Raw genomic sequence first — 12,126 nt, 5'->3', positions numbered from 1 at the left:
AATGGAAATTTTTGAAAATGTTGCAATTCTTTGTTTTATAAATATTATCTTTAGATAGGTTCTTTATAATAAAATTAGCAGAGTAATCAACTAACCTGTCTTCGTAACACTATTGCCTCTAACACGTTTTGAGGATTCACTAAAGTACACCTCCTCTTCAATTTTGATTTTAGGCTCCTCTGAAAATGAGAAAATTAAATAATGAAATTGATAATAATTGTACTAAGTTTAATATCAACAGAATTTTTCAAATTTTTGATGCATTATTAGAGAATAAGATTTTTGTACTCACTTTTATAGCATGATAGAGTTACCACAGACCCTTTAGTTGATTTGTGCTCTGAAACAAATGAAATCATGATTTTATCGTCAGAAAAAACATCATCCACAGTACCACAGCCTATTAAAGTCTCACTGGGCATAAGCCTCGTCTCTCATACGAGAGACGTTTTAAGAGCATAGGGCCACCGCGCTGCTCAAATGTGTGTTGAAGGGCTTCAACGATTTTATCATCAACGCTAGTCAAAATAACCGTAACAAAGGATTACTTAACATATATCGTTACGCTGACTTTACAATCTTATTAGTTTAGTTTTATTTTGAGAATAGATTATTAGAGGTAATCAGTTAACAAATTATTCCTAAAGTCAGTACTTAAAACCAGTGGGATTTTTTAGAGGAAGACCCGGATCCACGCATCGTTAAAATCTTTTTTACACTAGATATATAATGAGGTATACCTCATCATTAAAGGCTTCAAGATTTAGGCGTGAATCTCAGCGCTAAATCCTAAGTTATGTATTGTTTTAAGGGTAATAATTATTGACTTCAAGGTTCAAACAATGGTAATTACACCAAAATTTAATATTGGTCTGTTCTTATGAGACCTGTGCCTAAAAATAGGATATTATTAGGCTACAGTTGATTCAAATATCTAGATCACTAGATTCGTTAATTCGACCAATTACCTAATGAAATTTATCAAGCCTATTTATTCTATCAATTAATCTAAATTGCATTCAATTGCCTGATAGCGTGGTAGTTTATAAAATCTGCGTACACTTCTGCAATTTATAATCATTTTTTTTTATTTTTTTTTGGCTAAGGTTTTTAGGGATGGTAAGTAACGATGCAGTCTTAGACAATAAAACTGAAGGTTCATCATAAAATATCAGGACTCTTTGAAATTTATTGATTTGAATGGAACAATTTGAGCAAAAGTTTATTTCCTTTTGTATCACGAAATAACTGCGTTATCTCGGGAACGTAAATCTATCCAAAGTATAGAGTTATCAAGTGACATTTACTCCTTCATACAAATTGACAGATGAACGCTAACATTACGTATGATTATATGAAAAAAAAACACTAAGGCTAAGCTTTGTTACGCTTGAAAGCTATTTGTAGGGTGGAAACGAAATTCACTCCTACAAGTTAGCCCTTGAGTGCAGTCGTAACTGGTTATAAGTCTATGCAGTCTAAGATTATAGCGGGCGTAGGTATCTGTTAGGGGTCCGGCAGATCGGGCTCTCCGTGGCTGTGGCCGTGGCATCGTACAGGAACGCTAAATCGTTAAAAGCTACGTCCAAGGTGGCGGGGCCTTCAGAGCAAACAAGACATATTAAGATCATTACTCCCTTTTTATAAGCTTTCTATACAGTTATAAAGTTTCATATAGGTCTTTATTTCTATTAACGTATTCTAGGGAATTAATGCATACCACCAAATACCGTAGGGTTCTGAATGCGAAAATACCGTTCCTATATCTATTGCAATGCCAGGATCTTAATAACGCCGGCATCCGATCCAATATAATGGGATGCCGATGCGGAAAAATGCCGCTTAACTGAGGTGCCGTTTGTGATCGCTGGATCAATTGGACGCTTATATCATCTATCTACATAAACACCCGCTTCTAGTAGCCTACAACTTCGTCAACGTCTATTTTACCGAGATAAAGATTTAGGGTGATTGTCCCTATAACTGATCAGGCACTTGTTGTGTGGGCTGTTGACCACTTGCAGCATTAAATGTACCTACTCGTAACTGTTAAGAATTTCCGCCGCTATCTATTTCTTTTTTTAATTGACTATATTTTGTGTCCAATATGACAAATAAAACAATCAAGTTAGCACTAGAAAGAGGCAAACATATTCTACAAATGCGTTTTACATATTCTGCATTTAGTGCGGCCGCCATTGCCTTTTCTTGGTTGGTATGTATCTAACTATGTATCTATGTAACTATCTAATTCGTTTTTTAATGATTTATTATTTTCTTATAGCGAACTAAACTTAAATAAAATATGAAATTACTTTTCAGTAATTTACTACTCAAATATTTGATTCTTAAAATGGAACACCAAAGATTATGACACATGAGATTAACGTAGGCGATTGAACGTTGAACTTAAACAGCAAAAATTATGTCGCAAAAGTATGAGTATTATATGAGCTTCCACCGTATCCCGTAACCTTTTAATAAGGAACTTGAAGAATGGGTAGTGACGTGGAGTGTAGGATTTATTGCCTCTTAACAGCCATTCGCGTATTTATCTTCCTGTGGAGGATATTTACTCTCGATCTCCAACTTATCAGGACTTGACATTGAATTTTACTGCATGATATAAGACAGAGATGATCTTGCTTTTACTGGAAATATGATGAAGCTATGGTAGCTATGGTTAGTAAATAAAGATAAAGCCATCTTTATTTACTAACCATAGCTTATCGAAAAAAATACGGATGAAATTATATTGTGATATAAAAATATAATAAGTTGTATTTTTTGTAATTCTAATGCAATCCTAAGCGTAAATAACTAAGTTTATAATATCATATTATCTAATCCTAAAAGCTTAACATCCATAATACGACGAGGTGAAAAACAAAGCAAAACTTAAAAGTTGGACCACCGTCAGTATAGTGGAATATCCTTATTCTATTAAATATATCGAGAAGACCCTGCTTAGGAACCATTCAATTTAATATCATGCTCACCGTTTTACAATTGAACTGCAAAGCATCAAAAGTCACGTTAATCTGCACGTTAGATACTCGATACCCTTTTGATACGTACAAAGCTAAATGTATCTATAGGACAGAACACCTTGCAATATGACGAAAGGTTGTCTATCCTATAGACGTGTTTGGTAAAATATCCTTATTTTAATGAATATATCGAGAAGATTGTGCTCAGGAAATATTCAATTTAATTCCACCCACACCATTCTACAATTGAACCGCAAAGCATCAAACGGATATGCACGTTGCACAAGATAGTTGATATCCTTTTGATACGTATCTGCAAAGCGCTTCGCACCGCGTAGATCTGGAACGACATTCCAGCTTCCGTCTTTACCACTACCTTTAATATGTCTTCCTAACAGTCAATAGTGAGTAGGCATCGAGGCAAAGATGTTCTACCTGTGGATGCATCATGAGTGACAATGTGGTGTGATTGTAGTCAAACTCAGGTTCATTTCAAAATTAAGATTCCAAACGTTAAGCTTGCTAAAGAGAAGCCTATGTTTGATGTTTCTCTTCGGGAGAAGATCTGTAACAAGGACAACCTAGAAGAAATCGGTAGAAGAAAAAGGTCAACGACATAGCCCAAAGGATTAGCTAACTGAAGTGGTAGGAGGTAAGCCATCTCTTTCCCAGAACCGATGATAACTAGGATAGATGTTTTCTGAAGTGGAGACCGCCTACCGGCAAATGCAGCATAGGACGATCTCACGTAAGATAGACAGATGACCTCAAGATCCAACATGCGTGCGAAATAATTATATGTACCCATTTTGCCGCAATTTGCCGCCCTGTGTCCATCAACCTCGGGCAAAGGTGTTATGTCTTATGTGCCTGTTAAAACATCGGCAATCACAACCTTCAGGCCGGGACGCAGCATTGCAACAATGATGCTTTGTTGCAGATGTAAGTAGTACTTTTCCAGACAAACTATGTCACCAAAAGCCCGACAACAACTAAAATCTATCTGCGTAAGAAGATGACTGAAGATGGGAAAGGCGTATACAGACGGCAAAGTATCGTGTGTTTTGCTTTTGTATAGACCTATATGTATATGCTTACCAGTGGTGGCTGATCGGCTGATCTAAACAGAATAACTTACCAAATGCCCGAGGCGTGCTCCCCGCGGAGCAGTAGCCATCGTCTCGCACGCTTCGTCCTCCAGGAGTTCCACCAGTGTTTCTGCACAGCAAAGCAGGACTAGCGCGCTGTTCTTCGTACGAAGGAGCCGTGTGTGTCACCACGCTAGCTCCACTTAGTGATGCCTGCAACATGTTTTATTTCAACAAAAAGTTATAGTGGTTAGCATGTTTGACTTGATCATGAGATTCTGGTAAAATATTTAAGGACAATGGAGTCTGGACATTTGCAGTACCAGCGACTGGTAACAAAATTTGCGTTATTTACTGCTTGCATGCTTGCTTTGGAGTGCTCGTGTCAGTACCGGTAGATATGTAAACAGTAATCTTAAAACAACAGAGCTTGCGGTATCCACAGCTTAAGAGAGAACGTCACTATGGACCTACAGGCATTAAAGCAATATATCTATGCTCTCATACTCTCCTATGAGGCTGTGCTGAATTAAGCTTTGATTATTTAAGTAAAGAATGTTGATGACGATCATTAAAACACATACCAATGCCTGTTTTCACTAAACCTAAGAATCACCTTAATCGGATGCCTAGGGATTTAAGTGATTCCTAGAGAAAAAAACGATTTCGAGGGTCGTAAGGTTTAGGGTACCCGTAAACTGACACTTGACTGAAGAAAACAACAAATATTCGGTTTTTTTTAACTTTAAATCCATACGAAAAATTAAAAGTATGATCATACAAACACAATATTTTGTGTTAAGTATCCACACCTTGTGGCCAGAACCATAGACAAGCTAGGTTATATGAGTTGCCTAGTTAAAATCGAATGGTGAAAGGCAAATGTATGCCTAGGAATCTTCTTTGACTATTGCCTTGTCCGTCGTTAATGAAAGCAAGTGGGTCTTACTGTGAATGCTTTTCACTGCAAGAGTTCTCAGTTCAGTAGGTACTTGGTTTAGTAAGAAAATTGTATACGATCATAGGGAATATATTAATCACTGAAATCTCGAAATGCTGTATAAATAGATTTACCACAGTAGGGACTTTAAAGTCCTTTTCATAGCTCGTGGGCCGGCGGGATGGTAGTGACGTCGTCAGATCTGGTCTATGACAACTGACATCCACTTCGTGCTCCTAAAAAAATATCCAGTGAGTTAAAGCAAGTGATATTTTTATTGCTTTAAAAAAGCACATCGTTCCAAAAAAATAGCTCGCTTTTGAGATATTGCTAGGCTGATAATGATATAACAGGTTAAGATAATTTATTAAGATCAATACATACCTGCCCTCTGAGAGGGGAGGAGCCGCGACGAGAGCCACTACTAGATGATCTGTTACTGGCATCTGCAACAATAAAAGAATTGGTTTGTGCACTGAGGGGCCGCCGCGCCGTTCACTGGGATTTTTGTCGCCGTGTCTGTTGTCAAGTAGAGTATTATGAATATATCTGGAAGTGCTCTTTAAAATAAATCTAAAGAATGAAGTACTTTGTCACCCAGTCATATTTAACAGGTGACTAGCCTACGCGACAAAAGTTAACAACGACAAAAAGTCACAGCGACAAAACAGCACAATAACCTAAACGCAATGTCAGCGCTTGCGAAATTACCGCTCAAGAGTTACATGTCTTGTGATTGGTCGCATCAACTTTATCGCTGGATACTGGTTGGACGCGAGTGAATGTTCTCATAAAAGACACCTAGGTCTAAGGTAAAACTTTATTGCTGCATTAAACAAAATAGGTACTACTACACTAGCATTAACGCTGCAATGAACTTGTGTTTTTTTATCTATTTCCCTCTTACTAAAATGTTAACTAATCATATTCTCGCAGCCAATAACCACGTGATGCTATTTTCAGCCCGGACATCATAGTTTGCTTACTTTAACTGCATATACTCAGGGTATCTAACGTTTTGCTATGTTGAAGCACATATATTAAACATGGAGTTTAACTTATAATGTATTCCGAACGTGTCCCAGACGCGTGAGAGAGGCTCACATCGTGGTGTGGCATGGTCAACTAAAACTAGGTCTAAGTTTAAGTAACTATATAGCACCCAGTTAAAGAGCTAGTTTTTTGAAACATTTTATACATTATCAAGCAAAACAATTTTGTTTCTGCAGTAGATTTCTATATTGGTGGGCAAGAACGCTACATCATAAAAGTTTTTTTTTCATGGTTATAATTGACTGAACAAGCAGATGGCGCGTCTCATGAAAACGAATTGGCAAATTATCGCTTATAAGCAACATTTCGTAGAAAATGAAAGGAACACGTCCTGCATAGTTCCGTCCTGTTTTTTCAACCTGAGGATTAGGTGCTTAGCCTCATTGTGATCCTAAAATAAAACTATGCGTAGCGCGATTTACGCCCTTCAGACCGGAACTGTTACTGTAAGTGCTACTTTCCAGGACGAGCTCTGTCAAATAAAGCTCTAGGTAGACATCACCATCATCATAATACCAACCCATTACCGGCCCACTACAGGGCACGGCTCTCCTCCCACAAAAAGGGGTTTTCTTCACCAATCCGCACTGGGCCAGCGTAATGGCCTACTACTAGTAATACTAATAGCGTTCGCTACAACTGTACCGAAAGATTTACATTAGATTTTAGTACAAGATTTGCTCGGTTGTAATCACAAACAGTAACAACGGGACACGCACGTCTCACTTTACAAGCGCGGAATACTGCTAGCTCACAAACTTTTTCCCATTTTCAGATTTGATGGTTAACGTTAGAAGAAGAACATTAGTTCTCGAACATAAGAAGTCAAATAATGACTGTCACCTGCTTAATGGTAAGAACTGACTAACCATTTGTTCGAGAAACCATTCTAAACTTGAGTGGTTCAATATTAGTCGCGTACACGCTTTCTGTATGTTCTTAATTCTGTGTTGCGAGCGAGCAAATCTTGTCTACTGGTGCTGCAACGTACTGCCCTTTATATACCTTCTCGTAGTTCACCCGCGCCCACGCTGTTGCCCAGCAAGGGCATGCCCGCCATGCCGTCTGTGAGCTCACCACTCCATTATTCCGCCATTACTATAAACAAGACAACATAAAAGTGAAAAATTTAAAAGCCAGTCATAGTAAAACCTCTCTACTAAAACTAATCATAAAAAGACTTTTTTGACCTATATTCGGCTTAGCACCAATCTTGATAAAATGTACCTAGCATCCTTGAGTAATTTTTACCCCAGATAAGCTGCTGGTAAAAGTAGTAATAATAAAACTGTAACTGGAAGATTTTTATTTAATTTTTGTCTGTCTGTCTGTCGGTCCATCTGTCTGTCTGTCTGTCTGTCTGTCTGTCTGTGTGTCCGTCCGTCCGTCCGTCCGTCCGTCTGTCTATCTGTCTGTCTGTCTGTCTGTCTGTCTATCTGTCTGTCTGTCTGTCCGGGCATCACGTGAAAACTACTGAACTCAAATAAAATTTGATATAGTGGTAGCTGATATTCCGGGTCAATATATAGGTTACTTTTTATCCTGATAAACAGTAAGCTTCTCCCGGGAAATGAGATGAAATTTTTTATCAATTTTACTCCATAGCTCCGTTAAATTTGAACCGATTTTAATAATCCTTTTTTTATTTGAAAGTGTATATTACCAAGCATGTATTGTCTAATTTTAATGAAGATCTGGTAAATATTGTCGGAGATAAAGGACATAGATAACAGCGAGTCGCAAGGCATCTGGGACAACGATCGATTGCATGCGTACCATCCTACTTTCCTACTAATTATATTATAAATGCGAATGTTTGTGAATATTGATGTATGGGTGGATGGGTGTACGTATGGATGGATGGACATGGTTAAAGTAATCATTATTACCAACAAAAAAGTCCGGGACGTTAAATTTCTAACTGTTAAGACACAATAACCGCTTAAGATGGTGACGTTCCCTTATTCAAATAAATAGTTTTATTGTTAAAATTGATTATGTACCTGCAAATTCCTCTTTAAATTATTCAAATTGGACCTATCGTTTAGACGTTACGACGGGTATAGAAATGCTAAAAAATATTAAATCCGATAATAACCGATTTGATGCAGACAAAGTTGCGCGGGTCAGCTAGTATTAATTATATGTAGTGCAGTGTGTAAAGGGAAACAGTGCTTTATAGGTAGTTAAACAATAAATTAAATAATTTAACTACCTATAAAGGTAAAATGTTGAACTCTCTTATTTCTAATGATATCAACAAATGTTTCGGATGGATGCATCTGAAGGACATGGAAGACGGTTGTTTTTTTTTGGTGGTCAGCCTAAAAGTACACCATTCATAAACTTTTAAAATTTACCGCGAGAGCCTATTTCAGTGCTTAACACAAAGAGGATACATACACAACGTAAAACTGAATCCATGCTGTGTATTGATTTATTTATCAGGTCTGCGACATAACTGAGCTAGATATTATTTTGTTAGCACGAAACACGAATGATTTACGTACCAACGTGAATACAACTTTTTTGCGTTTTAGCGTTTTCCTCAAACGTGCATTAATTTCGATTAGGCACACAACACTGATCATCTGATGTACATGCCATCCGATATCACTGAACGGTTTTTTGTTAGCAAACGGGCACATTGAACGGTTGAAATAGGTGAACCGTACGACTATGCCAGTTATTAGTGATTGTTTTATTTCCATTATTTCAATCGGGAACATACACTATTAAAAACTGCATATTAATAAAAAAATAATGGCAATTTAAAATACGATGTACGAGGCATTTTATAAATAAATTAATTGAATAATAATAATAATACGATTGTATTCTGATCTGACAGCCCAGTGGGCAGGACTTCGACTTTACTTTTAAGGGGCCGAGTTCGAATTCCAGCATGCACCTCTAACTTTTCGAAGTTATGGGCGCTTTATCTAAAATATTACTAGCTTCAACAGTGAAGGAAAGCATCGTGAAGAAATCTGCATGCCCGAGCGTTCTCCATAGTATTCTCAAAAGGTGTGTGGAGTCCACCAATCGCAATGGGCCCGGTCGCGGCGGACTACGGCCTTAACCCCTTCCCATTGTAGGAGGAGACCCGTGACCTGTAGTGGGCCGGTAATGGGTTGATATGATGATTCTAATTGTTGGGGGCGCCGGATTAGACAGGGGCCGGACTACCGGGGGTCCACTGTAGTTAGTTTTTATAAGCAATTGCGGCTTAACTTTCTTTTTAAATTTTGTTGTTTTTTTCGTCATTATCATTATCAAATCATTACCGACCCACTTTAGAGCATGGGTTTCTTCTAGAATATAAAGTGAGATTGTACAAGTATGGATTGGTAGATTTCAGACGACTACAATTTCACCTGACAGAATGAGTAGATAGATGTTGCCTAAGTTGGCGCTTGTTTAAAATGCCTTCACTATCGTTTTATCTCGTTGTAAATGTTCGGACCCAGATTCAAAGAATTTGAACATAGAAATCAGAAGAATGCTCCAAACTCAAACCAAAGAGAATCATTTATAATTACTACGTGACTTGTGGTTAAAGACGTTTATTTTCTCAAAATAAATTACAATTTCACTCAATAAGAATATGAATTACTACGTGACTTTATCCAAGCAAATGAGGAAATTACTGATTAGAGTATAAACACCTTCAATATGATTGTGCCAGTAACATTATACCGAGCTTTATGGCTTAATGGCGCTGAGTGCTGCTGAATGACGTCGAAAGAACTTGAACCAACTTATAATCTACTAGCTGTTGCCCGCGAATTCGTCTACGTTTGATTTTGTTTTTGATGTGGCATTCAATTTAGTTGTAGTTCTAAAAAAATTAAATTATTCAGTATCGCTAAGCCTTAAATGAGGGGTTTGCTGCTGTCCGTTGAGGAGTTCTGTCCCCTATCTCCAACCACATTCATCAGATGTACACAAAGTTTGGGCAAAATTAAACACATATTATAACCTCTATAGTACAAAAATAATTGTTTAAATCGGTTATAATTAGTCGGAGTTATGGTGTAAAATCGTCAAAGAAGGAATGAAAGTGTTAATTCCTTCTCCCAAAGGATAAGAGCTTAATGTCTGGATAAAAAGTATTCTATATTACTTCTAACACTTTCAACAAAATGTGTACAAAGTTTCATGAGGATCGGTTAGATAGTTTTTGCGTGAAAGCGTAATAAACAAACTTACATTGACATTTATAATATTAGTAGGGATGTAGTTAATATTATGTGTTTACTAATTGGAATTATACAGTTGCGTTGAAATAAAAAAAATATATCTATGTAGTTCTTATTTTGAAAGCTATATGTTCTAAAGTGTTATATACTATGTTATATACTAGCAGTCCATTGCGACTTCGTCCGCGTATAAATAAACCTTAAAATATTGACATATGGTGGTAACGGACTTTTTTTTTAGAACTTTTAAAGGGGAACAACTTTGTTATACTTGATTTTATCGAAACTTTAACCGTATACGCAGCGCATGCAGCGGAAACTCTCAAAAGGGAAAAAAACTCTGATTTTGAAATATTCTTCATTGGTGCTATGCTCCTGGTCTAAATTTAAGTAATGATATACCTATAGCCTTCCTAGATTAATGGGCTATCCAGCACTAAAATAATTTATCAAATGGGACAAATAGTTCCTGAGATCATCGCTTTCAAGTAAACAAACAAACAAACTTTTCAGTTTAATATTTTAGCATAAGATTAGATACTTCACTACTACCTATAAAATCTCAAATTCCCAAAAAGTTGACTGTAAATGTAATGTTATAAGTTATCGAGTATATAATTATTCGGTAATTTAATAAAATCTGGGCATATTTGTCATTATTTTTAAGGACATTTTCCTTATAGCTTTTGGGATAAATTGCCCTTCATTGTCTAAGGTCTTTTTAAATTCCCTTTGCTGTTATTGGCTAATTGTTGGATTCTCAATCTAAACTTTTATTTCAGCCAATAGTAAAAGAAGTGTCTGCCAATCGGAAAGCGTTACAATTCATACATTCCCACGGTCAAAGCTTCATGCTTAACCCCCCGTGGATGATGTCGGGTCGTGTCGTTGAGCTGGGCAGCGTGTGGCTTTTATGACGCAGGAAGCACTGGGTGGGGTTCATTGTAAAAACATTGCGAGTTGTTACAACTTACCGTTACTAATGGAAATATGTATGTCGACACTTTATTCAACAGCACCGAATGAGGTGAAAAAACAAGTAACGAAACGAAACGTGTTTTTTTAATTTTCTTTTATAATTTTTGAAGGTGTTTGAAAAAAAAATTGCCTGCCCTGTCCTACTAATGATGCATTATTCTAATTATTAATATTATTAAAAATCTAAACGAGCTTAACAACTCGACGGAGTCTGGTATTGCTTAATCGTGCAATTTGATCAGATTAAAGAGTCAATTAACTAGTTCCTGACTATCTCTTAACGAGTATATATAACATTCCATCAACAACTCTTCATCATGATTGTGCATGCCACACATTTGAACTAACCTAAAGCCTGTGCTTGCTGGCACAGAATTGACAACATACAGAAACCGTGTACACGACTAGTATTGAAGCATTAAAAACAACTCCACTTTAGTAGTGTTTCTCGAACATTCGGTTAGTCACTTTATTCCATTTAGCAGTTTACAGTAATTATTTTACCTGTTCGTAACCTTTACCATAAAATAGGGAAAATGTAGTTTATGAGTTAGTAACATTCCGCAGGTGTGCATTTGAAGTGAGTTGTGCTTGTGGAATTTTTACTGCTATCAGACACAATGCACTGCATGCAATAATGATAAAATGAGGGTTCTGTGTGTTCTTAATTCTGTGGTTGCTAAAAAAAAATTATAAACGTGGAAAAATCTGTGTCGGTAAAAAAAATTATAAACCGGGAAAAATCTGTGTCGATAACAGCTATGTCGTATGAGATATTACAGGGCTTCATTTGTACCATTCATTCAAAAACAGTTTCATACATTTTTACGATTAGTCTTAGATTTACAGTGAAAAATACACACTAGTTTCCAGGT

General features: G+C 36.7%; 1 protein-coding gene across 1 annotated transcript in view; it reads right to left on the bottom strand.

Moving 5' to 3' along the window:
* LOC120628166 overlaps positions 1-7,131 on the bottom strand; it is a 44,801-nt gene extending 37,670 nt beyond the window's left edge. Inside the window, exons 1-6 of the mRNA XM_039896441.1 lie at positions 7,077-7,131; positions 5,403-5,464; positions 5,153-5,254; positions 4,129-4,291; positions 293-340; positions 96-179 (exon numbers count right to left, since the gene is read on the bottom strand). Of these exons, the coding sequence (XP_039752375.1) occupies positions 96-179; positions 293-340; positions 4,129-4,291; positions 5,153-5,254; positions 5,403-5,464; positions 7,077-7,131 (514 nt within the window). The remainder of the gene's footprint in view (positions 1-95; positions 180-292; positions 341-4,128; positions 4,292-5,152; positions 5,255-5,402; positions 5,465-7,076) is intronic.
* Between the last annotated feature and the right edge of the window lie 4,995 nt (positions 7,132-12,126).

Source organism: Pararge aegeria, chromosome 1 (assembly GCF_905163445.1).
Source record: "Pararge aegeria chromosome 1, ilParAegt1.1, whole genome shotgun sequence".
Taxonomy (NCBI): Eukaryota; Metazoa; Arthropoda; class Insecta; order Lepidoptera; family Nymphalidae; genus Pararge; species Pararge aegeria.
The sequence above is the reverse complement of the archived record's forward strand: the minus strand, read 5'-3'. Positions and strand labels throughout refer to the sequence as shown.